Source organism: Tribolium castaneum, chromosome 4, assembly GCF_031307605.1.
Source record: "Tribolium castaneum strain GA2 chromosome 4, icTriCast1.1, whole genome shotgun sequence".
Lineage (NCBI taxonomy): Eukaryota > Metazoa > Arthropoda > Insecta > Coleoptera > Tenebrionidae > Tribolium > Tribolium castaneum.
The window spans coordinates 9551361-9578558 of record NC_087397.1 but is presented as its reverse complement, the minus strand read 5'-3'; the positions used below and the strand labels follow the sequence as shown (position 1 = coordinate 9578558).

Here is a 27198-nt window from a genome sequence, read left to right as displayed (position 1 = left end):
CACTTTTCTTATGGATACTCCGATTTTTGTTTTCATTTAAGCATTTATTCCCTACTTCTCTGAATAGAATTTCTTCAATTAGAAAACCTGACCGTTTTAGATCCGTTATTACTGATCTAGATACTCAAAGGATAATAAAGTTATAATAAATGTCTGTACGTTTTCATTTTACGAAATGCCAATACTACTTTTTTGTGAATCGTATGGAAAATTCTCAGTGCAAAAATAACTTTTTCAACAACACGATAAATTAATATCTCCACTATTGACGCAAACGTATCTTTATGAAGCGCCGACGGTATTGTTATCTAATCGAGCAAAAGAAATATTGAAAAATATGTACCTTTCGTTTATAACATTTTGGTTTATTTCAATCAACACCCACATAAATATAGTTGCTGGAATCTAAAAATTCCATGCGGATGTTAGCTGAATGTTGCAACAATATTAAACCAACTCGTATGTTTATTATCTTTTAGCCGAAGATATTTGTGAGTTTAGTCTTACCTACATGTACATACCTACATGTAGGAAAAAATATTACAGTCAAATATTTGTGTTAAAGAGTAAATCGTAGGTCGGTGGTTTTAAAACAGAGAGGATGCCCTCACATCAGTTACTGCCTAGACATTCGATTCATTAATAACGTTGTCAGTTTAATTCCTAACATTCTAGTGTGTTTGTGAAGTTTGCAAGTGCAGCACAACACAGGTGGCCGCACAATGTTGGAGCCTTAAATTACTTCCCAACCATAGCATAATGAGATTTATTTAAAGTACGATTCCCGCATCTGGCGAATTGCGTTTTGCGTTTACCATGTAAATGTATCTAACTGTGGCATACTAATGTGTGCGAGATTCCGAACTAGAAACTCCGTTTAACTGCACCATCAATAAATAGTTTTGTCAACGTTAACGACTATCGCCATTAGAGAATTAATTCAGAAACGGTTACCGAACATTATTGTCTGTTAAACAACCATATAAATGCAAGTGGAAGTTACACTTTATTGAAAGTTATTAGGGCCATTTTCGCAAATTAGGCGGCAAGCGCCGCAACTCTTTTAATTCATACTAAATTGAAATTAACGCCGGAATTAAACAAGCGGAAAACGTGTTTTTTCGCTTCTTCGAAATTGGAATACCGCTAGCAATTTATAATTACAACGGTCTGGTTCATTGGGCTGAAATGTAGCGACGGGATGAAAAGCTGACAACATTGTTGGTTGAACTATGTTGGTCGGCTGCCAAAGCTCTGCTGTATGTAGATAGGAAATGACCAAACGTAATAAGCTCCAAGCGTGGCTTAAAGCGCGCATGATTTGCTGGATTTCCACGATGCATATATATCGAGAAATTCCTTTTCGCCAATTTACCTTATCACTACCAATGCAGCGTGCACTGATATTTGCAATCCGATTTATTCCAACACACTTTCGCGAATCTAGGTGGGCTTAAAGGGAATACTCCCAGGATTAGGATTCTCATACCTTTTATGCTAAACAACACAACATCCGAAACATTAATCACTCGCAAATTTGCATTTTCAAATTCAAATTCGTTCATTACCTACGCGTTATCCCCCACTTTTTGACCCCTTTCTCACGGCCTAACTCATTTTTAGGATAGTTGTGCGTTTAAAGTGTACTTCAAAAATCATCGGGTTTGGACGAAAATGGTGTTATCTGTGCCTTTTTCAAACACTTCAAAACTCAGTTTTTGGCCAAAATTTTATTTGAATGGAAATAAAAATACTGAATTGTATAGAAATCATATTATTTCCCCTTGTTTTAACATATGTCGTTCAGCACACAATTATTCGCCAAAAATACGCAGAAAAATGTAGAATTATGTCGAAAATGCTTAAACGCGATTTTTTAAAACGGAACGAAATGTTACTAACCGCGCTAATCTATGAATAAAGAATTCCAATGTTTTTTCTTTTTACAACCGTTGTTTAACCAGAAACGCGATTATTTTCAAGAATTTCGCCCAAAATAAGCCGGGAAGTCAATAGCTATTTGTGCAATGAAATAGGAATAGTGAATTTTTTCAATTTTACTCTACAACTATAAAACTGAGAATGGAAAAAATACGTTTTCCTGACGAGTTGACCACAAAATTCGATGAGAAATTTCCGATTTTAATGTTGTGGAAATGTTAGAGTAAGTTGCACTTTAGCACACAAATAAATATGCTGAAAAGTAGAATACTTCACCGAATTGATTAATAAAATGTTTTGAATATTTTATAAAATGTAAATAAATAAATATGTATAGTTTATTTATTTTTTAGGAACTCACAGCAGTTGCAGAAAACGTCAATAGGCAAACAAAAATCCAATAAATTAATACAATTAATATTAAAAAAAAATAAAAAAAAACAAAAGAGAAATATTCCGCTATAGCATATTTTTTTTTAAGATTGCAGTACGGAAAATGGGCAAAAATATTATAAAATAACCGAAAACGTTCTATTTGTATATTTAGAGGACTTGTATTAGGTACAAAGAATTGCTTAGTATAATATTGGTTCAGTTAAAATTTCTTCTTAATTTATTCTGAATTTTAGAAATGCAAAAAATTCTTTTTACTATCGGGTAGCAATGTTTTATCAAAAAATGGTGTTACAAGTTGCAACTCTGTTTTTGTTATTTTTTTTTTTAGATTCTTTTAAAGTTCTATGACTGTATGGTGGTCTTTATTTTTGCTTAATCTTATACTATCCCTGTTTAGAGACAATATCACAAAAACAAACTAGAGATAATTGAAAATAGTTGTTGTAGGTTCATTTTTGGTCTAAACAAATAAGAAATAACTAAAAGTTGAAAATATATTTGGGGTCATTTATGTTTAAACTTATGATAACTTCGTCTCCATCCTACCTTAGAAAACAAAATAGATTTTCAACATTCGTCATAATATTCCTTTTATGCCTTTTTTTCAGCGCTCGTTTATTTATAATTGTGTTAAAGTTCTACTTCTTCTCACATGGTTAACTGTTAATTATGATTTTTATTGCATACTTCATTCTTTTTGCATCATTTTTAGTTTTAAGGTTTCTTTTTTTCCACTTTTCTTTTTGTACTTACTGCAGTTATTTGCTTATTTTCTCTATCGTTTAATAATTTTAATAAGAGTTTAATAAGTTTAATAAGAATTTGTATATTTGTTTCTTTTATTATTTATTATTTCAGTAGAGGCCTATTATTATTATTAATATACTACCAATACCATTATTTGCAGTGTTTAAATTTTTACACTGAAAACGGTTTGCTTTTCACACTGAAATTATTGCGTAAACAGGCATTTCTTAGGCAGTTGTCCATAAACGCGTATCAGAAACGACCAAGTTTGTAGTACAAAAAGACACACTTCACCATCTAATTGTAACAATTTTAAGCAAAAACTCTTTGCGTACGTAATTAACTATTAGACACGACCTATTTTTTATGGTTCTGCACTTTTGAAGATATCCAGGTTTGTCAAAAGATTTTGTTTTCGAATGTATGTTGTTGTTTCAGACGAAGTGGACGTCATCGGTTACACGAGCACCCAGAGTGACACCGACGACCACTCCAGCGTGCAGTCGACGTCCAGCGACAGCGGAGTGGCAATGTCCACTAGCCGCCTTACGTTATCGGAAATGGACGTCATGGACGTGCTGTAGACCGACGGACGGACCCCAAGCCCAGGCCGGGCCGCAGACGCAGACGCGCCTCCACCCAGTATATTATTATTTAAATGCAGCCGCCTTGAAGATGGCACCCGCGCGACGTGTCTGCCCTAGTCAACGAACACATCTCTGTCTGTCTTGTCTGTCTGTCTGTCTCTAAGCCACCTCCAAATTATCATCGTATTCACAATATAAATTATTATTTATGTACATTGTAAATATTTTAAATCTAAATCAGAGTATGAATAGTGTTATTATTATACCGAGGCGACCTGACTGCCTGCGGGCCGCGCGCGCATTTTCTTATACCTCGTTCGTTCGACCCTTTTACACATACTTAACCCACCCTTACTTAGTTAGTAACCATTAACCCCTCAAGGCCAAGGAGGCCCACCGACGACCACAAGCAAAAAACACTTCTTTTTCCACTCCGTTCACTTTCGTAATTTTAAACAAAATCGCATCACTTATTTAAGATTTTGACACGAAATTATAAAATAATATAAAAATAAGTTGTTATGTTCCAGTGTCAGATTGTTTGTTAAATTCTTTAAATTGAAATCCGACCATAATTTCAAAATGGTCTTTATTAGTAGTTATACTAACAGTTGTTGGGCGCTTGACTTCTAAATTCGTTGATTTTAGGACTAGTAGGTTAGGAAACGAAACTAAATTCAAAATCATCAAAAGAATTTTAAATCGTTAGTCTGAAAACTTGATAATAGAATAACTGCGCTCTCTGGCGATATTAACGGGGACGTTTTGTAGTTACGTCGTTTCGCCTCCTAACCTATAGTAATCCGTAGTCCCAACATTACAAAAGTGAACGTCCACTACCCGAGAATTGTATTTTGTGTGCGGTCGTCTGCAGTGAATTAATTTATCGGTAATGGGTTGTTATATAGATGAGCTCGGCCAGTTTGGGGCTCTAGAGAAGTCTGCAGCGCTCGCGTGCCCATGCGTGCTCTCAGAGCACACTAAATCAACTCCCCGGGGAGTAAAAACTTTAATTATAATTTGTAAAAAGAACAAATACTGTACAGTGTGTTTAAGAAAAAAAACAAACAAAACGGCGTGGACGGCGGGCCATCCACACGTCAGATCTCACGCCCGCCGTCGTCACTCCACTCACCATCGGTTAGCATTCAAAGAGTACAAATTCTTTATACGCTTCCGGCTTTGCTCCGGAGGCCTTATATTTTATAAGCCGTGGACAGGTCGGGTGTCGGCCGCGACCCGTCTTCGCAAGAACTGAGCCTCTTTTCATTAGGCGTGAATGAGTTAATAGGTGCGTGTTTGAGAGATTGACAGGTGATTGCACGGTGTTGTTATACAATAGTCCAGGAGGTGGTAGTTGTTCGCAAAATTAAAGGCGAAAAATTCACCACGTCTTGGAGGAAATACAATGTAAGCGACGAGGTGGAGTCCTCCATGACTATTAATTATACAGGCTGTCCCAGCGAGTTCAAAAAGACCACAGTTGGTCTTTGAATATCTGAAAAGTTATTATTTTTTCTTTAGCCCTACATGCTAAGTCTCTGCATCATCTAAAATTATTTTTATTCTTACAGGGGAATTAGGTACAATACAGTTTTTTTCTAATTATTATTCTAGAGGAAAGTTCAAACTTTAAGGATATAATTTTTTTAATTAAGAAGTTTTTTGCAAGTTGAATAACTTAAAATTTTTGAATGGAACACCCTATTTTTTATTTTCGTTTCTTAAGACTTAAATTGTCTCTCTAGAACATTAACAGCTAACTCTCTCAAAGTTTCTGCTAAATATTAAAATTTTGTCAATATAAAAAGTCCAAAGAGTCACAAAACTATATCGAAAAAAGTAAAAAAGACATTTTCAGACAAATAGAACCAGTTACTTTAAAATAAAGGCAATTCAAAAAGCCAAATTGAACTCAAAAAAAAACCTAATAGGCAAATAAACCCAAAAATGTAAAAATATTTAGAACCTACACTTGTGATGTTTTATTTCGACTAAAATTTTGGTGAAACTTAACAAAAATATGTGTCAGTTTAAAACACGAAATTATGTCAAAAATGGGTCAAAAACACATGAAAACATCTCGAAAATTATTTTGGTGATATTTGAAACGCCTTTAAAATTATTTCATAAAATTGCGTCAAAAATAAGCCACAAATTCAGAAGTTTTCTTTCGGAAAAACTGGTTTTAGCATGTTTTTCAATTAGAAACGTAATTAATTTCATCATTATCAGCTCAAAAATGCTGTTATTTTTCTTTTTTCTCACGTTTAAACGTATTTTTTATTTTAAAAAGCCGTTTTTTTTTGTGAAAAATCACCAAATTTTCGGGTGTTTGATGGTTTGAGCCAAAAAATCACCAAAATTTGGCGAAAACGATGTAGTTTTGTCCTTTCTCAAGCATTTCACTTGGTTTTGAGCTAAAAACTTTCAGTTTCATCGGGAAAAATATACCAAAAATTGACAAAAAATATATTACTTTTAACTTTTGCAAACCTTTTAACACGTCATTTAAGTAATAAAGCAATTCACGAAAAAAAAACTTGTCAAATGTACAACTATGTATTTAGATAAACAATTTAATAATAATCTCTGAGAAGCAAAAACAAAAAATAGTAATAACTTTTTCAACTTTTAAAAAACATTTTAGTAGTAGTTTTATTAGTATGTCCCTCCCTAACTACAATTTGGTACAGATTTAAGTTTGAACTTTCCCCTGTAAATGGGTAAAGACCTGCTTTTCTAGGATTCCTAGTTTTTGTTTAATATTTTTAAGCGTGTTTTACTCAAAAAATGTAAATTTAAAAAAAGATAAGTTGGTGTTGTAGCTCAATTCTGAAACACTGTATATTTGGAAATAATGTTAGGTCATGCAGAGGTGTTAGTATATACGGCTTTCGTAAAAAAATATAAATTTTTCAATTATTTAAAGGTCAATTGGACTTTTTCAAGTCGTTGGGAGAGGCTGTATTCACTTATTTTTGTAACGTACTCGAGTTTTGAGATAGTCTGTCCGAACTGTCGCGGCCGGCGACCGCGGCGCCATCTCGTCGCACATTTTCTATAAATGTCCGCTTCTCTTAGCCAACAGTTTGCAAATCTATAGGATTCTTTCAATGTCTGTTTACTTATACATCAAAATGCTTTTTTGCAAAACGTAATAAATATGAATGTATATTACTGATCACTTGTGTTATATCTGACTGACGTGGTGGCAGCAATATGAATTGATACAGTGTTGAATATTGCCACATCCGAGTCGATGATACTGAATGTCTATACGTGTCTCTTAGATAAGTTAGGGTGTAGGTAATTCCCACCTTCAAGACATCTTGCTGCTTTATGTTTAGGACAGTCGCTTCCCTCCTACGGTAACGGTTCGCCACCCTGGAAAATGCTCTCCCTTGTACCTGTCGGCACAAATACGATATTTACCATAACAGATTGTCGAATAACTGATTGCCGTGGATATTTTTCAAATGCACAATCATTTAGAACCATTCCATTTTGTGCCCAATCCATTTGAAAGGTGTACCGACTCGTTACCAAAACCTAGTTATTAGATCAGCACTCCTGTCACCTGCATCAACTCTTCATTGGCTGTATGAGATAATTAATTGTACATAAATACTTGTAACTATTCATATTGCATTGTTCTTATGTTTTATCATTTTTTTTTTTTCAATTCTATACAAATAAAAATTTGTGTACTATTAGTTACTTAATTATTTCAAAATTTAGGTGTATCGAATCAAACGTTTTCAGTATGTTTATCAAAAAAATCGTCCAGCATTTATACCTTGCGTTACAAGTTTTGTCATCAAATTGTACATTTTAATGCAATATTAGGTATTACTAAATATAAAATTAATTTAATTACAATCACGCCTTTTTTTCGAAGATTTATTCACTTTTACCCTCTTTTGCACGAAGAGGGTGTACTTCATGTTTTGGGGCGCTCAACAGGATTTTGAAATGTTTTTTTGGGAAAATGTAGAAATGTTGAACTTTGCACTCTTAGAAGAGAGAGAAAAACTGTCGATTAAAATTTTCATAAGAAATATATAAAAAAAAAATTCGCTTCGATTCGTTTCACTTTACCACCGGTAACGGCAATTTAATTTATACCTAAACTGTAGAAGATAGAAATAAGGTGTCGCAGATTTTTTAATAGGAAATTAATTCTCCATATCTTTGTTCCTTACACTTTTTTTGTATCTTCAGCCGTATTCCCAGCGTTTTGATAAATATGCAACGGTGCGCAAAGATTATCGCTTAGAATTATTAATTTGCGTTCTAACAGCCTGTATTTTTTTGCTAGATATGTGTTAACCATCAAACAAATAATTTTTTTCAAATTCATTGCTTGAAATGGAACAACTGCGCTCTCTGGCGACATTAACGGAACTATCGAGGACGGAACGTTTTATTTGTACGTTATTTCATATCCTAACTTTTAAATATCCGTAGTTGCATATAAAGAAACAGAAATTACTTCACTTTTGAAATTAATGCCTGAAATTTATATTCTCGAGTATCAAGCGACTGTATTTTGATGTGAAGGTGTTAAATTGTAGGCAAATCAGTTATAATAATTCAAAAATTGTTTTTTAATGTTATAGGACTTGGCTAGAAAGACGATTTGTTTTAACCATTTTTTCGAAATCGATAGGCTTGTAGCCCTTTTGTCATTTGAAAAATAATGGGCCGTTTATTTCACCTTGAAACATTGACCATGATTTTATTTTATTTTTATTATTTTTATTTTTTTCAAAATTTTATTTACGATTATGTTTAAAGGAGGGTTTTGATGTTGGACAACGTGATTAAAAACACAATTCGTAATAGATGCTTTTATTTCAAAAATGTTTCTTCAACATGTAACACGACATTAATCTACAAAATGCTTAACTTGTACACGTTATATAACTGTTATCAAATCCCTTTAATTACAAGTCTTTACAGCTACGAATTTAACAATAAAATATTCTCTCGCTATTGTACACGACAACATTCACGCTCAACATGTCTTTTTTAAATATACTTAGCTAAACAAGCTGCACATATAAATACATATACTCTAAAGCAGTAGAATATTTTGCCATTAAATCAGTTAATTATAACATTAAAACGGACTAGAACATCTGGCTAAAAAGGCATATAAAAATTTCAATCGTCAACACAGAACACATAAACTACAAAAGTGCCAATTCAGTTTGTACATGGATTTACACAAGTTTAGAATAAGACCACTTACGACAAAACAATAGCGAGATCAAAAACAAATAATATCACAAAGTACCATTGTGTGGTGGCCAGCACCAAAAAATCAGCAATTTAAAGGAAACTTTTCATCACTATTATCAATTCCCAATTAGTGACTCAAAATATATGGATTTTATTTGCTTCAAAAACTAGAACATTTCGTAAATATATTCTTATAAAAATTATATCTTCATTGGAACTTATTGTGCTATAAATTACCCTTACTACTTCAAGATAAAAGATTCAAGAATTTCGCCTAGATATTGAAGCAGTGTAACAGTTATGGCAAATTTTGGAACACTCTAATCTTTGGTTTCAAAAATATATATTCCGTTGAAATGAAACGATTAAGTACAATATTTGCAACGCTTTGACTAGAAAACAGTATCACATACCTTTTTAGGAATGCAAAAATATGGAATGTTTAGTCTTCAGCCATTAGATGAATGCTGTCCTCACCTGAAGCTCGCAGTGAATTTGGTGTCAGAAGAGAAAACACGTCTTGATGGTGGTGGTGTGACTTGGACAGTGATTTCAACGGTGACGTTTCAGTCCCATCCCAACTCGAATGCTTTGGTTTCAAGTCAGTTTTGGTCTTTTCTTTGGTCTAAATAGGAACAGTAAGAATTAACCAATCAACCAAAACAAAACCGACGACTAAAATTTTCATAAGGAACATGAGAAAAAATTATATAAAATGTAAAATTTGTGCTTCGTATCGTATTTTTCAACTATCGAGGACGAGAACGTTTTATTTGTACGTCGTTTCGTATCCTAAACTTTAGATATCCGTAGTCACATCTTTATGGTCGTGTATAAGATATTTTTTCTACCGTTCAAATTAATGTGTTGGAATTTATAATTTATTAACTGAATAAAATAAATTTAAAACATTTTATAAATCCACAAGTGTTGATAAAGAAATAGTTTAACATCTACTAAAGCAAAAAATGATAAATTCAGTCGCTTGTAACATACGTTAAGTTCCACTTGAAGCGTCTCTTCTTCACCATTTGGAAACTGGAACATTTTGAAATTTGGTGACCTTGGCCATGTCGTAGGCGGGGGGCTCCTGATCATGTGTTCGTGCATTTCGGGAAGAGTTAGAGGGTCCACATCCAAGTCAATGGACAATTCCCTTGACATTAAATTCGCATGATCCGATTCTTCCTCTAAACTGTCTATAAGACTCTCCCTACTAGCTATGACTTGCTAATATGTGTAAAAAAAATCAATTAATTTACGCATTAATATCACAAATCACACATTACTTGTATAAATGGATTATCTTGCCTTGAAGCCCTCAAGGCTTCCATATCTTGATCAATATTTCGTATCCTTCCTGGGGTTAAAGTAACTGTTGAAACTGCAGGTGAAGGTGGACTAGACACTGGTAAGTTTAAATAATAGTCTACTGCGGAGACACTAAGGGTGGAATGTGCACGACCTACAGTGTTCCCTCGTGCTGCTGTATCTATAAATCAGTGAGAAATTCGTCGCTGTTTAACATGTCCTACCTGGTATATTTTTACGGTGATTCATTGTTCTAATTGTGGTAATAGTTCAGCGAATTATGCGTCAATTGCATTACAACGTCAGATAAATGAGAACTTATTAAAATTTTAATAAAATTGAGTATTTTTATTGATGTTGGGAGCTGTGACTTTTGTTTGTTTAATTTTTTGACAGTAATGACATTGACAGCTTCTGTCAAACGAACACTGTTTGTAGCTGAATTCCAGCTAGCGCTTAATTATTTGTACATTTGGTTTTCTACCGAAACTACGGAAGACTATAACTTAAGAGACGAAATCGTAGGATTTTCTGAACCCAAAAAATAGTACGTCCTCTGCCGTACTATTTTTTCAATTTTTTTTAAAAAATGAGGGCGCTTCGAGCGTTGTGTACAGTCTCGGCGCCGAATCGTTTTAATCAAGGAGACCATGATATGCAGCGATGAGACTAAAGTTTAAAGGGTTCTGTAAAGTTGCAGTTTGGATGCCAGTATGCATTCAATATGCGTTAGATAGTAACATCTAGGTTTCAGGTGCTTAAGTACAATTTTAAAGACTTTTATAAAGGAATGTGAACCATTTATGCATATGTTTTTAAAACAGCGGATTACAGTAACCTGTAAATTTTTGAACTAGTTTAATAAATAATTCTGGAATAATTTGAAACCACAATTTGAAAATTAGAATTAGGATTACAAAAACGCAAGAAAACCTTTACATTTTTTACCTTTTTGAATTTCTATAATGCTAATACACATTTTGGTTTAAAATTATTGCAGAATTATTTTATATGAACTTTTTTATAGTTTGTTGCCTATATAACTTGTCAAAAATTGCAAAATTTTACGTATTGAATCAATAGAATCAATAGGCAATGAAAGCAAAGCGACGTTATTCGTCGATTAAAGCTCTCAGCCACCGCAAGGAAGCGCATCGGTAGAAATTAATAGGCAGCACAAATTGCACTGTTGTGTTACTGTGTTACCTAGACAGGCTTTGGCTGTGGGCTATGTTGTCAAAGTCTGTAATACCGACAGCACAAATGTCAAACAAAACTATCTATCAAACGGTCGAACGCCATTCTTAAAGGTTTTGTTTGTGTTTTTTTTTTACCTTGTTATTCAACAAAATGCATACAGCAGTGCATTTACTTTGGTTTTAGTTGTTACAACTAATAAAGTACTCTTTGAATTCGTGAGAGGTAAACCAATAGAAGTAAATTAACGTATAACAAAACTTGACTCTGTAGAAAATTGAACGTCGGCATGGGACTTTAACACTGTTGTTTGTTCGGTACAAGGGTGTACCAACAATAAAAGGCCCATATTTGGTTTCCACATCCCATCAATAGATACAGGCCGTCAAGAACCCTGGATAATGTAGTTTGGATTGCCAGTTGGCTATCCAAGGTGCCGGAGGACAACAGCAGCAATTTGTTGCAAAATGGGTGATTAATTCTCATATTCTATCTTGGAACCCTAAAAGGTCTAAAGTTAATGTTCCTGTGATTTTACTAAACATGTTGGTTTAAATTTTTTGTTTGTTTTGGGTTTTATGGGCTTGGTTTTAGGTTGAGAGGACCTTCACGAGGTAAATCCTGATTTTGGTCATAATTGAAGAGTTTGCTCTTATCGCATTTTATAGTACCAAAATGGTTAATGTACTGGATGGTACTAATGGGTGGGATTTATACAGTCACTAAAATGGATGGTTACACCATGGTAGATGTGAGTTTAAAATTTTTGGGCCTGCTGTATAATTGAATTTATGTTTTGTGCAGAAACTTAAAGCTCTGTTTAAACGGGCGCACCCAATTTTGCGGTTCATTTGGATGCACTGGAAGAGTAAAGCAAATCAAGACGAGAGAGCACTGGGGGACACAGGGGAACGCGAAAAAGCAACTCAAAATCGAACGAGTAATTGAGTACAGAGTGGACCCCTACTATTTGAAAATGAACAAAATGGGTTTAAGCCTCCAAGACTGGTTATAACCGCAAATATACGAAATACGTACAGTAATAACGGGTTTAAGAGGAGTTTTCATTTATTGTCCAGAACGAAATTCATAATTGTTTCAATTCGGAAGAGGTGCTTTTAGGAATGGGCCATATGTTTTTCCAGAAACTAATATACCGCATGTTTTTCATAGGAGGTTTAGTGAAAGCAAAGATACCACAGAAATGTAGTTTTTCCAAAATTATTTTTGTATGAACCTAGTTGCAAGATATTTTTTTTAATAAAGTGTTAAAATTGTGTGTTTTTTTTATTTTCCTTCATTAATAATTCACCCAATTATCAAAATAATTACCAAGTTAGGTAACTCAAACTTTTACTTGTATAATTGGTTGCATACAATGTTCGCATTTTTAAATTTGGGGTACAAGTATCAGGGTATCCAAATAGGTAAAAAAAATGTAAAGACTTTTTTGTCTTTCTGTGATCCTGATATGAAGGCCGTTTTAAAATTTTGCAAAATTTTGTTTACTCATACTTAAAAAACCTACACTTTTTTTAATTTTGAAAATTTTTATAAAAATTTAAGAAAATCTGTGATTCACAAAATGCGAAATATCTTCGTCCCTGTAAGAGATAGAGGGGTGGTTCTGCCCTTTTGAAAACCCTACCGCCCCGTAGTATTTTTTCTGCGCTATCGAATGGAATAGGTCCCGTTTCCGTATCTCAATCAGGAACCGAAATAGAATTGCACATTTTTTAATCGTAAATCGAAGTATATCACGTAATAGTGCTTCAAAAGTTACGTGTGCATGCTAAATTTGACGTCGCTACAATAAGTGGAAGTGTCTCAAATCTTATGTTCAATTTTTGAAATTTGTAAAAGTTATTCTCAGGCAACCAATCATACACAATTGAGTATTGTAAATTGCCTATCGCTAAACTAAAATCAAGATTGACGCAAATCTTGTAGTGTCATTCGTTGCAACTAATATGCCATAACGACACGCACACCTTTGCGACCAAACTTGAAATTAGCTTTTAAAACGGCGAAAAAACTGCAGTCAAATTTTTTTAGAATTCAAAAAACATAAAATTTTAATTTCATGACATTTAGTGTAAAATATGCAATTACAGTAACCTGTAATATTTGTGTCTCCATCTCTGAGTTTAACTTTAAAGTATAAAACTATAGTAACCTGTAAAAATTGACATTGCAAGATTTGCGTCAATCTCTTCGACCATATATCATGATATATGGTCGAAGGTCAATCTTGATTTAGACAGGCAATTTACAATATTCAGTTGTGTATGATTGGTTGCCTGAAAATAACTTTTAAAATTTCATAAATTGAACATAAGATTTGAGACACTTCCTGTTATCGTAGCGACTTCAAATTTTGCATGCACACACAACTTTGGAGGCACTATTACGTGATATACCTCGATTTATGATTTAAAAATGTGCAATGCTATTTCGGTTCCTGATTGAGATACAGGAACGAGACCTATTCCATTCGATAGCGCGGAAAAAATACTACGGGGCGGTAGGGTTTTCAAAAGGGCAGAACCACCCCTCTATCTCCTACAGGAACGAAGATATTTCGCATTTTGTGAATCACAGATTTTCTTAAATTTTTATAAAAATTTTTAAATTTAAAAAAAGTTTAGGTAATTTAAGTTTGAGTAAACAAAATTTTGCAAAATTTTAAAAATCATGGCCTCCTAGATGTATTGAGACAACTTCGTTGTTCAGGCCTGGCGCATCGCTAAGTTCGGCTGATTCTCCACTGGCGCTGCATTTAGCGGACAGACGTTTATTTGACAAATACCAATTTTGAGGTTAAAGACTAATAAATTTGAAAGATGTAAATGTGCATTCGTGAAATACGTAGGAAATGTGAGGATAATTCTAAAGTTGTGCCCTGAACGAACGTTTGGATAGTGTAACTCTTGCAGGAAATCATTTTACGATCATTAGGATTTTTTATTTTCAGCTTCAGAAGATATACAAATTATTTTAGGGTGAATTGGTGGTTCGTCATCGTTTATAAATATTAAAGAAAACGATGTTTCAAAGTACCTTTCATTTATTAGGCATACTATATGGTTTTACCAATGGTTTAGGTAGAATGCGTTACAAATCTGTGATTTTTAAGACATGGCTTAAGTTTTCTGAAAGGTATTTGCAACCTTTTAATCAGCAGATATTTGCAATACATTGTTTAGGCAAATGAAACTATTTTGCACACACGTATTTTCAAAACCTGCTATTGTTAATTTAATTTTAGTAAAATGTACAAAGAATGTCGTTTTTTTCAAATGAAATGGTTTAAAAAAGCTCGATCCAGCGTTCCTCTGCTGCGTTACTCTCTGCTGGAGTATCTCTGGACCGTCCGTTCCAAAGTCCCTGCCATAGATTATAGTTAATTATAGTCCCTGTCTAGACCTCTGCTCACTCTCACGCACCGCTCGTGAATCACCAAACTCCCGAAAAAAATCTACTACTTTATTAATTTTTTTGAGTTTTTGTATTTATTGTTGTATTTGTTTACAATTACATTGTAAGCTCTTTTTCACCTTCTCTTCTGCTAATTGTACTTGTTAAATTCAATTTTTTTGTCGGATTTAACCTCACAAATGCTATTTGTCAGATAAACGTCAGTGCGCTAAATAGGGCGCCATCTACGGTCTCGAAAAAACCGCTGAAGCTTATCGATGCGCCAGGCCTGAACAACGACGTTGTCTCCATACATCAAGGAGGCCATGAGAGAAAGACAAAGAAATCTTTACATTTGTGTTACTTATTTGGATACCCCTGATAGTTGTACCCCAAAATTTAAAAAATGCAAACATTATGCAACCAGTTGTACAAGCAAAAGTTTAGGTTGCCTAACTTGATAATTATTTAGATAATTGAGTAAAAGTTATTAATGAAGGAAAATAAAAAAAAACACAATTTTAACACTTTATTAAAAAACTGTAACAAAATAAATAACAATAAGTATGTAATATCTTGGTATATAAGTCGGTATATACAAAAATAATTTCGGAAAAATTACAGTTCTGTGGTATCTTCGCTTTCAATAAACCTCCTGTGGCAAACATGCGTTATATTAGTGTCTGGAATAATATATGGCCCATTCCTAAAAGCACCTCTTCCGAACTGAAACAATTATGAATTGCGTCCTCGACAACTTATAACCAGTCTTGGAGGCTTAATCTTATTTTGTTCATTTTCAAATAGTAGTAGGGGTCCACATACTCAGTATCCATTACTCGTTCGATTCTGATTTGCTTTTTTCGCGTTCCCCTGTATTCTCCAGTGCCCTCTCGTTTTGTTTTGCTTTACTCTTCCACTGCATCCAAGTGAACTGCAAAATTGGGTGCGCCCGTTTAAACAAAGCTTTAAATTTCTGCACAAAACATAAATTAAAATATACACCAGGCCCAAAAATTTTAAACTCACATCTACCGTGGTGTAACCATCCATTTTAGTGACTGTATAAATCCCATCCAGTACATTAACCATTTTGGGTCGTCAACCACCAAAAAATCAACCAAATGATCGGCAAATTGGGCCCCAACATAAATTCAAAGTCGGATTTTATTCTTTCAGTACCATAAAATGCGATAAGAGCAAACTCTTCAATGATGACCAAAATCAGGATACAATTCCCAAGTAAATAATGGCCCTGGAGTCTCCTAGATAATGTAAAAATTGCCCTTGAGAACTCACAACCTAAAACCAAGCCCATAAAACCTTAAACAAACAAAAATTTAAAACCAAAATGTTTATTAAAATCACAGAAACATTGACTTTAGACCTTTTGGGGTTCCAGTGATTCACTACGAATTTAATTTCTAAAATTTTGCAATCTTTGACAAGTTATATAGGCAACCAACTATACAGAAGTTTAAATAAAATAATTCTGCAATAATTTTAAACCAAAATGTGTATTAGCATTACAAGCATTCAAAGAAGTGAAAAAATGTAAAGATTTTCTTGCGTTTTCGTGATCCTGATACAAATTTTGGTTTTGGAATTATTTATTAAACTATGTAATACTAAAAAATTTACAGGTTACTGTAATCCGCTATTTTAAAAAGTATACATAAATGATGCACATTTCTTTATAGAATTCTGTAAAATTATACTTTAGTACCTGGAACCTAGATGTCACCATCTAACGCATACTAATATTAATATTGAAACTGCAATTTTACAGAAATCTTTTAACTTTACCGTGTCATCTCTGCATGTCATGGTCTCCTTGATGTATGGAGGTTGTTAAAGCTCCATACATCAAGGAGGCCATGGTTTGAAATTACTTTAAATCCAACCAATTCACTCATAACTACAAAAAACGCAGAAATGTTGAGCTTTTCACTCTTAACAGGCTAAGGAAAACTGACGACAAATTTCTACAAGAAATACAACAAAAAAATTAAGTCTCACGGATTTTTTTGTAGGATTTAATTCGCAGCGTGCAAATTGGTGAAAGTTTGATTTTTTTTTAATATAGTTTACGATAAAATTTTTGCATCATACTTATGGGAATGTAATTCTCTATCTGTTGTAGTTTGTTGTTTGCTATGTTTTAAATGTTATCCAAATGCACGACGACTAGGTGTAAAAAGACACGTTTTCGTTTCAACACTTCAATAAAATATAGAAACTTCATGTCAAAATATACAAACCAAACTAGATTTTATCTAATGACTTTAAACTAATTCTTCTGATCATCGTCGTTTTTGATCTTCTTTACTTCTTTAATGATTTCATCCAATTTGTACAAATCCTTTAATGATACTTCCCCACTTCCCCTCTCTAGTGGTTTAGGTTGTTTGGGATGGGGCTTCCACCCTAACATATTAATGATCTAAAAATGATTAACTACAAATTAGATAAATAAAATAATTTGGTACGCACTTGAAAAGTGGCAGGTATTGTGGTTTTCCCCGTCTCAGGATCAGTTTTACCGTAAAGTTGTTGGTAAATTGCTGCTGCAGCAAACTGAGTCTCTCGGTGCAAATGAAGCGACCTATTAATAGCAGCATTACTCTCTGCCATTCCTAAAAACTCACATTATAAAAACAATAATAATACACCGGGTGACTATAACAGTTTGTACAAAATACTATATTGGAAACACTGTGATAATAGTCACCCGGTATAATCACCCTAACCTTTAAGGTCCCACATTAATTCAAACAAAGTAGGATAATTCACAACAATTTCATCAGTGTCAATAGTGAGCATTGTGAAGCCAGCCCTTGTCAACAAATTGCCAATATCTCTAACTTCGGTAAATGGAGATATGTGAGGAGAAATGCCTCCACGACGCTCTAATTCAGCCAACTGGAGGGAAGATCTCAACTCATATAAAGTATCTCCTCCAAAAACCGCCGCAAGAAGAACACCATCCTCCTTAAGCGATTTTAAAATTTGCTTAAAAGCGTTCGGCAAATCGTTCACCCAATGCAAACTCAAACTTGATATAACCAGATCAAGGGAGTTTGGCTCAAACTGAATGTAATATATTTTAAACCAGTTACAGAGGATTATGGCTAGGAGACTAAACGAGATACAAACTTGCAGGATTTAAATCAAACCAACTCCCTAATAACTTGTAAAAAATGCAGGGTTAAACTTTACAATGGAACAACTGCCGCTCTCTGGCGACATTAACGGAACTATCAAGGAACTTATTACTTGTACTTCGTTTGATATCCTAACATTTAGAGATCCGTAGCTGAGACATTGAAATTAATAGGTTGGCAACATGAGTATGCTGACAAGGGCGTCATTGTCGCCAACTTATTAATTTTAAAGTCGGAGACTACTTTGATCAGGAAATTTCAATCACCTCAATGTGTTCCTCATCTAGTACTTGTTTCCTAACTTTAATACCCTCTTGTACTTGAACACTGTCTAAATTAAAGCGGTTCATATCACATAAGATTAGTTCTTCAATACATTTTGGTGAAATATGTTTGGACACGTAGCCCCTGCTGCAACCTAATTTAGGTTTAACCTTCCTCTTCCTGTATGAACTTAAACTCACCAATGTCTGCGGCCAGTTTAAACTTGCGTTTGATATCAAACACCCTGTCTGCTAGTCGATAGCCAATTTCATCTTTCAAATAATCATACAAATTGGCGTCTTGTGCGGAAGCCGCCCGTTCCCTTTGCAAACTCTTGGTGTTCCTATCAAACACATGCATAATGTGTTCGTCATTTTTCTGGTGAATTAAAGCACCGACCGAAAAGTGTCTCGCTTTTTTAAGATTCTTCAAAATGCGGAGTTTTGTCAAAGAGGATTTACGTGAACGGAAAACTATATTAACCAAAGACATGACACTGTTTAAATGAATTAAAAACAACTCATTTCAGCACAACAAATCATAATTGTCACAATGACAGTTTAGGATTTTGAGGTTAACCAAATGTCAAATGTATGTCAACTGTTGTGATTGAAGTTAGATTTAGCCCTCCGCCCCATTTTTCTGTTCCAAATTCTTACATGTATTTATTTTACTGTTGTGTGTTCGATGGATCTGAGCAGTTTTCAAGTGTTACAAGCCCCTCCGACTGTCTACTACATTCCAAATTTTGTAACACCTGAAGAGGAGGCCCACATTTTGAAAAATGTGTATTCAGTGCCCAAACCAAAGTGGACGTGTTTGTCCAAACGAAGACTGCAAGACTACGGGGGCGTGCCCCACGAGAAAGGCATGATTCCGGAAGCAATACCAAACTGGTTGACGAAATACATGGAAAAAGTCGCTCAATTGAACGTTTTTGAGGGAAACAAACCGAATCAAGTATTAATCAACGAATATCTTCCCGGCCAAGGCATAATGCCACACACTGATGGGCCACTGTTTTATCCCACTATTGCCACCATTTCGTGTGGCTCTCATACAGTATTAGAGTTTTTAGAAAATAACGAAAGTCGTGCTAAAGTTTGCCAATTACTTCTCGAAAGGTGTAGTCTAGTTGTAATTAAAGACGACATGTACGCTAAATACCTCCATTCCATTAGAGAAATTGAAACTGATGTTATTGATGAAGGCTGTGCAAATTTACTAAATTGTGAGAAACAATACGCCATTGGCGATAAAGTCAAAAGAGACACGAGAGTTTCTCTAACCATTAGAAATGTGACTAAGGTGCTTAAAATAAAACTATTCAAATAATTTTTGTACTTGCTTTTATTCGCCTAAAATAACATAGCTGATGACATGTAACCATGGTAACTGTCAGATTTTCTAACATAAATTAAGTAACCGTGGTAATTGTCACTTTTACCAACTTAAATTATTCAGACATGGGTTCAGGGCCTGTGCTGTCCGCCACATCCTCAAGTAGACTGTCGTTATGGCAATATTCGTTTGACTCCTCCAACATTGCTTGTAATTTGCTGGCGCTGGACACCAGCACGTGAAATTGTTTTCTCCTCATGTCCAGTTTCTGCTCCAGCAGCTCCTTTTCCTTGTGCAACTCTTTCAGTTCCGCTTGTAAGTTCGAAAGGCGTTCGTTTGTTTCCTTGCGTGCTGGCTGTTCGGCAATACTTTGTGCCAACAAATCGTACATCATGTGGTTTTGTTTCCATATTTTGGCTTGTACTAAGTTGTCTTTGTTTTGTTTGATTGAGTCTTTTACTTCGCTGATTTGCTGTTCAAATTTGTCGTAAATTTTTTTGTAGTTTTCAAGCTGACGCGATGTGGTTCTTGTGAGGAGTTGGGATCTCCTGACTGAGTATTCACAAAGGCTTAATTGTGCTAGTAGTTTGTCGTGGGTTGCTTGGTTCTCTAAGGGGGAGTCTTCGGTGGAATTTGCCCATTTTCGAAGAGTTTTTGCTATTACGTTGAGCCTGCGATCGTCGCCGGTTCCGTCACCGTCTATGAGTAACTTTCTTTTGATAATGTCCTCTAGAAGTTTTACTGTTTGGACACACTAGTAATTTTATAAGGGAAGTATTTACCATCCGACATGGTACCACGTTTGTCCTTTTGTTTCATTAAGGCGGATTTGTTTGCACTGTGGACGCCGAAAAATTTGTATTTTTTGAGGTTATGACACAAATTGTCAAATGTTGGCACTTGCCAACAGTTGCATCGAAAGTCTAAACCAAAAATTACTAGAAATAGCAATTAGAGGACATGTTGAGATAAGTGTTTTAATGGTTGCATATAACAAAAGCTTATAAAGCGTAAATCATTTAAAAATATGACTATAATTTATTTTATTAAATAATACGTATTTTGGTGATTTTGTCATCGGCTACGAATGTTTTCACTATTTTAAAACACGCTTTCCATAGCAACGTGTTTTAAATTTAAACAAAAACAAAAAATTTTGAATAATAATTTATGCAAAAACGCTTAAAGTTCTCAGGTGTCTAGGTGTCTCGCATACGCTCGTTGCATAACGACAGCCCTCGAACTTTAAGCTTCTAAAGTACCAACTTTAGTCCCGGAAATACAAAAAAGCAAATTTTTGTGTCGTTTTTTGCTCCTGTAAGCAATTTTTTGTGCATTTTTTTTGTCGCAACCTATTTGTTTTGAGTTGTTTTTGCTCCTGAAAGCTTTTTTTGTGCAATTTTTTGCTCCCGCAAGCTATTTTTTGGCCGTTTTTGTAAACACAATAATACCTCAAAAAATTCAACAAAAAATAAACTATGTATTAAAGATTTTTACATTTTAAGTGAATCTGCTCCAGTTTTTGCTACCACAAGTTATTTCTTGTGCTATTTTCTGTTTTCACAAAAAAGCAAAAAGTTTCTAATTTCAATTTTAATGATGTTTGTTATTTGGGTAATTTATTTATTATTATTTTGGATAGACATATTTCAAAATTTTTTATCGCTATTAGAGTATTTCATACGCGATGTGCATTTGACAAAAAACAGAAAGGTCTAGAAAGGTCATCACAATTTAAATTCAAAACAAAAAAATAAGATGAATTTTCGGTAAATCTTACAATAAACAGTCTAAATAGTTTTTACTTTTTAGACACGTAACTCGTAGTTTCATATTTAATTAAGCTTTAAAATATTGTTTTATTTATATTTTATCAATTATATCAAACTTGAAGCATTGCAAGATATTTAATATCTGGTTTCTATCGGTACAGGTACTAACGGAATGATCACCTGATGATTATATTTACTCTAGGTGATTTCACGTGTCTAATGAGAAAAAATTAATAAAGGGTAAAGTACACCAAAGTAAACATGACTGATAACGGTGTACTTTCCTTGTTTATTATTATTTTATTACTACTTGATTCATTATTTAAATCACATTTTTAATAAACGTGGATACTTTAGTTATCAATAAATTAAATCCCGTAATCATATTTTCAAAAATCCGTCGAAAATTATGATCTTAGCAGTTCAAAGTTCACTTTTTTCTTATTTTGTCGACGAATCTCCAATTACTCATCGGATTTAAACGATTCAGGAGAAGACCGCGTGTCCGGAGAATTTTTAAATGTCTCTGTTATGTTCTGAGCATGGTGATAACACCACTGACGTCATTAAAGAAAAAAATCATAACCAAGTTACATTATTTCCTTTGTTGATTATTATTGTTTTGCTTATAAACTATCAATACATTAAATAAATATTCCACATCGAAACATGGCATGATTAGCTGACGTCTTTTGTTCTCTTCTGGAATTCGAAAAGGCGGTATTTTTGGCCTTATCGCAGCGACATTTTTACGCAAAACGATGACATTCTTACACAACTGATGTAATCCGTGCTGATACATAAATATATTCTCTTAATTAAAAATTAATTATTTTCAAAATACGAAAATAAGATAAAACCACCCAAATATTTACAAACGAAACAGGAAAACGACTTAACCAATGAACGCAACAAAAAGCTGCGGAGAATCTTTTTTTTTTTGTAAACAATTGTTTTTGTAATCAACTTTATTTTTACATTATAGTCTACCTTTAACTTGTTATTATCGATCAGAATAAAAATAGTTATCAGTCCATTGTAAAACGGTCACTTCCAAAACAAGTGAATTCCTATCAACAACAAAACAAAACACAAATTTTCCTAATACTTTACCCACGTGCTCTAACGATGTCTAAAATTGTGGTTTTAGCGCGTGCAAAGTGACATCATCAAAACCCGTTAAAGCCGGTCCTGATAATCCCGATTAGACTCTGTATATAAATCGCCACTTGTTGGAGGAATAAGTCAGTTTTGAATTGACTCAGAACTCAGCTTTTAGAGCTACTTACAAACAAGCAGAACAATGCAAGGCAAAAATCTTGTTGGTGCAGCCACTCGCTACATTGCTGGAAGAAATGCAGTGCAGACCGTCTACTGGAGAGGCGTCAAGAGCTCCTCCGAGAACCAGAAGTTCATGAAAGTGCTGCGAACTGTCCACTTTGCGAAGCCCTCCAGCGCTGCGCCCCAGCCCCCTGCCAGGGTTGTACAGGAACAAAATATTCGATTTTGAACTGGATCAGTATTTTTTCCTTGTTTGTTAATTTATTATTTTGTGGTTGTTGTTACTCACGTAATTCTGTTTTTATATTTGCCTGACTTGTAAATAAATATGGTTTAATCTTAAAATGAAATAATACCTTTATTTTTAAACAAATGGAATTTTGTTTCTCTATTGCACTCATTTTGATTTAATATTTGAGGAACTTTAAATTGCAATAATTCGGTGAGTGTTACAGATATCGAAATGGTTCTTGCACCAAATACTATTACCTTCGTTTCATCTAGACTTAGGTTGGGTTTTTTAATTTTGAAATAATAGTTATTAATAATACAAGAGAGTAAAAACACAAGCTTAAAGTGCGAGGGCTGTCGTTATGCCGCGAGCGTATGCTTTACTAATTACTGATTCATTTACTCTTTTTCTTGTATTTAAATAATTTTTAAGTATAAATAAGGTAAGCTAACGGTTCAAAAGTTTTCTGAAAACATTTAATGCTTTTGAAGATGAAAATACAGCATTACTGATTTTTTGTGGGAGATTTTGTTTTCATTTTTTTCTACTTTGTGGGTAACTTAGAAGTCATAACAAGTATTGAAGTAATTTTAACATTTGTTTTTATACTTGCCTGACTTTAAAAAAATCGCTTAATTTTAAAATAAAATAATACTTTTATTTTCAAACAGAATAGTACAACTCGTAAAAAATCGAAACGCAAACGGGTCATGTGACATAACTCGCATATCCCTCGTCAACAAGTCGATCATTAATGTAAAATATGTTTTCTTCATCTGATGTATCAGCCAAATAAATTTCCAAAAGCAACTCCTACAATTCAAATGTTACTAAAAGTTTTAAATATAATCTCACACAAGCCTTTTTATCAATTTTTAAAACTTCGGCTATTAATTGTTTGTTACTAATAAGATGCTCAAATTTTCTAGTACATTGATTTTTGTCCAATTCTGATTTTATGTTGTACAGACTTGCTTTTATTGCCTGACATGGTACTTTACTGAACTCCTTGGGAAGGTACCAAATGTGATGACAAGGTATTTCCCCGATACTACCATAATCAATAAAAAGCACCTAAAGCACAAATACAGTCTAAAAAAACGTAGCCAAGAGTGCGCTAAACATTTCATGCAGTGTGCAGTGTTTTTATTTAAATTTTCTATTTTACAGCGTTAAGTTTTAATATTGAGTAAAAAGCATGAAATAAAATTATTTTGTAGTTTTAGATTTACTCAATTGGTAATAATGGTACTACAAGTGTAATTGTTTGTTTAGTATTGAGAAATATATACTTTGGTGGAAACTTAATTATTTATGAAGAAAAAATTTTAACTTTAATTAGTGAAAAAAACATTACCGGACTCTTAAACGTACGTTAACGCATCAAAATCAAAGATTTATAAATAATTACAATAGCCAAACTAACTTTCCACCACTTAGAATTTAAAAATTGTCAAAAGAACATTTCGGAACATTTTTATGTAAAATTTTCTGCTTTACAATTTTTATTTAGAACAATTTTACCTATTTTGAATAATCTTGAAAAAATACTTTATTTTATTTTTGTGACCCCCTCTCCTGGATCAAAAAACCAATTTCTTTGATTCAAAGTCGTTTATATTACTTTATTTCAAAAATTAAAAGCTTTTGTATAAAAGTAAAAAAAATTACGTAAAGAATAATTTATTAAGGTACGTCATGTCATGACTACTCCCCTTAATAAAACTAAACGCTGTAAAGTATATGTAAAAATGTCAATTACCTACAATTGTCGAAGCCAAATTGCTACTTCATTAAACGTAAAACAAACTTGACAATGTTTTTTTGGACTCACAATACTATTAAAGCAAAACTTACTTTGACAGACGGTGGCTCCGTGTCCCACAAATCCATAATAACACCTCTGTGGTAAAAATCACTATATAAAACAACACAATACAATCCTTTCTGTAAAAATAATTCAGAGATAACGTAGCGATTTCGTTGACTTTGAAAATGTTCCCTAAAAAAATCACTTAAAACACACTTAAGTAAAAAAAATATTTTTTTTTACTGTAAATCAGTCATGAGTTTCTTTAGCTGACCGTCATGTAAATATACCCAAAAATTATTAATGTCATATATTTCTCCTATCGTAACTTCGAGATATTCGCCTTGTGTTGTAGTGTTGGGAAAATAACGAGGGATTTCCTCCGATAAAGGCACAATATTTGAAGGAATTAAAGCTGAGCCAAGTGACCACTAAAATAATTTCTTATTGTTGAAGAAATTGAAAAAATAATCTTACATCTGCCGCTTTTGCTAAGTTGTCTTTGTCTGATAACTGCAAAACTGTGTCATTTTGATTCAATGAAGGTGCTACCGAATTCCTATCATATAGCATATAATCATCTGAGGAAATTTGAGTATAGTGAAAAATTTCCGTTAAATCGGTGCACATTTCAATTAAAGACCTGTAGTGAAATATTTGGTAATTAAGGTCCACGTTAAACATTTTTCTGAAAAATGGAAATTAATTTTCGATGTAAAACACAATCATTGCACATACTTATACACTTCTGGTAACTTTGTACACCAAATACCATCGGGAAATCGTAAAATGAGTTTTCTTAAGTTGTTTTGTATACCGGGTGGTACTCTAGATCTGTATCCGTCATCAACTCGAGGAAGAGACTTTCTTTTGGGAACTATTTGCTTTCTATTACAAAACAAAATTCCATTAATTGTTAGGATGTGACATGAAATACAAACTTTTTATTTTTCCTTTAAATAAATTATGTATTACCTAATCCTATCTCCATTTTTTAGTTTTATTTACTTATCTGCTAACACATTTTTTCGAAGCGTACAATCATCAACTTTATTAATTTTACAGGAAACGACAAACGACAAAGTTTTTTTTTCAAAATTTAATTATGGGGTGAGTTAACATCATTAGCCCAGGCTCTTTATCTTATCTGAATCACCTTGTATTACACCTTTAATGTCACTAAATAGCGTAGTTATTTAAAGCACAAATAATGAAATAAAAAATAATTGTATTTAAATAATGATTAGCATAAGACATACGAAAAAACTCAGATAAAGAATTAGATAATAGGAATAAATGAAGTTACTAAAAATATTACCGAAAATAAAATTTTTAAAAATACATTGACATCTTAGAGTGTAAAGCGTTAAAGCAGAAGTTATGGTTTTTTAATTTTTTGTACAAGGTGACTACTAAAAGTATTATTTTTACAATTTCTCAAAAACAATAAGCGGACAGAATCAGCGTTTGCCATTAATTACCCTGTATTTATCTCTATGTCAGTGACTTTTTTCAGATTCTTTTTAAAATTCCTCATAATTAACATAATTAATTACAATAAAGTTACTGCAAAAAATCGTTATTTCTTGTATCGTCTGCGGACAAGCTTAAATGTTGGTTTGTGATAAAAATCCGTACACAAATTTCGTTAGCCTCAAAAAATAATTAAGTAAAAATAAAAAATTAAAATAAACGTAATTCTTGTGCTAGCAATTTTAGAATAACACTAGAAATCATAAAATTTCAATTAATTAATATCTTCACATTCTTAATTTTATTGATAATAAGGCTTTCTAGTGTAAGCCCTCCGTTTTATAGACAAATCTAACTCTTACCTGTTAGTTTTGGGAACATTTTTTTGTTTCACCACCATTAGGTTTATATGGGCTGACTTAGGCTTAAAAACGCCTTGAACTTCGGCAGAAGGTCCATGCCCAAAAACCTGCACCAGTTATTTACAACACTGTACAGAAACAACAAATAACATACTTGAACCGTATCTGGAATTGAATGTAAATAATCCTCAACATTTGTGAAACCAAGTTTCCTGAACGGAACATTGTATCCCACAGTTTCGTAGAAATCTTTGCATAGTTTTTGAATAGTACATCGTAACGGGTTCGAAGTCAGTAACCCCGTAATTATGTTTTTGACTTCTGATTCTTGCTGCGACCCCTAAATATTTTGAAAATTATTTATTTGAGACTGAAGACTAAACTTACCATTTTAAGCTAAACTAATCGTAAACATGATACAAAACTTATTGTTCCTATAAAACTAAGCACAAAAATTTGAATTAAAAATTTCTTTTCTACCACAAAAAGAAAGGTTATATGTTCAAGAACTGTCAAAAATCAGGTTAGCCATTTGGCCACCCCCTTCAAGTATTCAAATTAATTAATTAATGAAACAAAGGAATTAACGGACAGAACGCCAGGAACATTTAGTATTGTAAGACAAGTCCAAAAATTTAAATACCACAACCTGGATC

At 33.3% G+C, this 27198-nt stretch overlaps 6 protein-coding genes and 1 long non-coding RNA gene across 8 annotated transcripts in view; 3 read left to right on the top strand and 4 right to left on the bottom strand.

Moving 5' to 3' along the window:
- Positions 1-7387, top strand: part of LOC103312112 (max dimerization protein 1) — a 130981-nt gene extending 123594 nt beyond the window's left edge. Inside the window, exon 6 of the mRNA XM_064356062.1 lies at positions 3523-7387. Within this exon, the coding sequence (XP_064212132.1) occupies positions 3523-3668 (146 nt within the window). The 3' untranslated portion in view covers positions 3669-7387. The remainder of the gene's footprint in view (positions 1-3522) is intronic.
- A 1122-nt stretch (positions 7388-8509) lies between these two features.
- On the bottom strand, positions 8510-10644 carry LOC660220 (uncharacterized). 2 transcript variants are annotated; one of them, XM_008203077.3, is made up of 4 exons: positions 10454-10644; positions 10208-10410; positions 9915-10148; positions 8510-9543 (listed from the first exon to the last, which is right to left on the bottom strand). In XM_008203077.3, the coding sequence occupies exons 1-4, from the start codon at positions 10476-10478 to the stop codon at positions 9361-9363; spliced, it is 645 nt and encodes a 214-aa protein (XP_008201299.1). In that variant the 5' UTR covers positions 10479-10644; the 3' UTR covers positions 8510-9360. The 2 variants fall into 2 exon arrangements, with proteins under 2 accessions (XP_008201299.1, XP_976337.2); XM_971244.5 differs by having other exon boundaries at positions 10208-10404.
- An 843-nt stretch (positions 10645-11487) lies between these two features.
- LOC135265872 (uncharacterized) lies at positions 11488-12694 on the top strand. Its single transcript, XR_010333727.1, has 4 exons — positions 11488-11651; positions 11700-11971; positions 12021-12177; positions 12231-12694. It is a non-coding gene; the product is annotated as an uncharacterized LOC135265872 (long non-coding RNA).
- A 4355-nt stretch (positions 12695-17049) lies between these two features.
- LOC660400 (uncharacterized protein) lies at positions 17050-18913 on the bottom strand. The gene is made up of 5 exons (XM_966631.4): positions 18472-18913; positions 18274-18425; positions 17594-17933; positions 17337-17479; positions 17050-17286 (listed from the first exon to the last, which is right to left on the bottom strand). Exons 1-5 carry the CDS (start codon positions 18761-18763, stop codon positions 17134-17136), a joined length of 1080 nt encoding a protein of 359 aa, XP_971724.1. The 5' UTR covers positions 18764-18913; the 3' UTR covers positions 17050-17133.
- A 45-nt stretch (positions 18914-18958) lies between these two features.
- Positions 18959-19607, top strand: LOC660463 (uncharacterized protein). Its single transcript, XM_966691.4, has one exon. The coding sequence runs from the start codon at positions 18959-18961 to the stop codon at positions 19604-19606; it is 648 nt and encodes a 215-aa protein (XP_971784.1). The 3' UTR covers position 19607.
- Positions 19604-20552, bottom strand: thoc7. The gene is made up of 2 exons (XM_966748.4): positions 20395-20552; positions 19604-20341 (listed from the first exon to the last, which is right to left on the bottom strand). The coding sequence occupies exons 1-2, from the start codon at positions 20429-20431 to the stop codon at positions 19728-19730; spliced, it is 651 nt and encodes a 216-aa protein (XP_971841.2). The 5' UTR covers positions 20432-20552; the 3' UTR covers positions 19604-19727.
- A 2981-nt stretch (positions 20553-23533) lies between these two features.
- On the bottom strand, positions 23534-27150 carry LOC103315145 (uncharacterized). The gene is made up of 9 exons (XM_008203079.3): positions 26930-27150; positions 26697-26882; positions 26543-26649; positions 25446-25595; positions 25185-25395; positions 24951-25138; positions 24755-24899; positions 23759-23971; positions 23534-23710 (listed from the first exon to the last, which is right to left on the bottom strand). The coding sequence occupies exons 1-9, from the start codon at positions 26930-26932 to the stop codon at positions 23606-23608; spliced, it is 1308 nt and encodes a 435-aa protein (XP_008201301.1). The 5' UTR covers positions 26933-27150; the 3' UTR covers positions 23534-23605.
- Between the last annotated feature and the right edge of the window lie 48 nt (positions 27151-27198).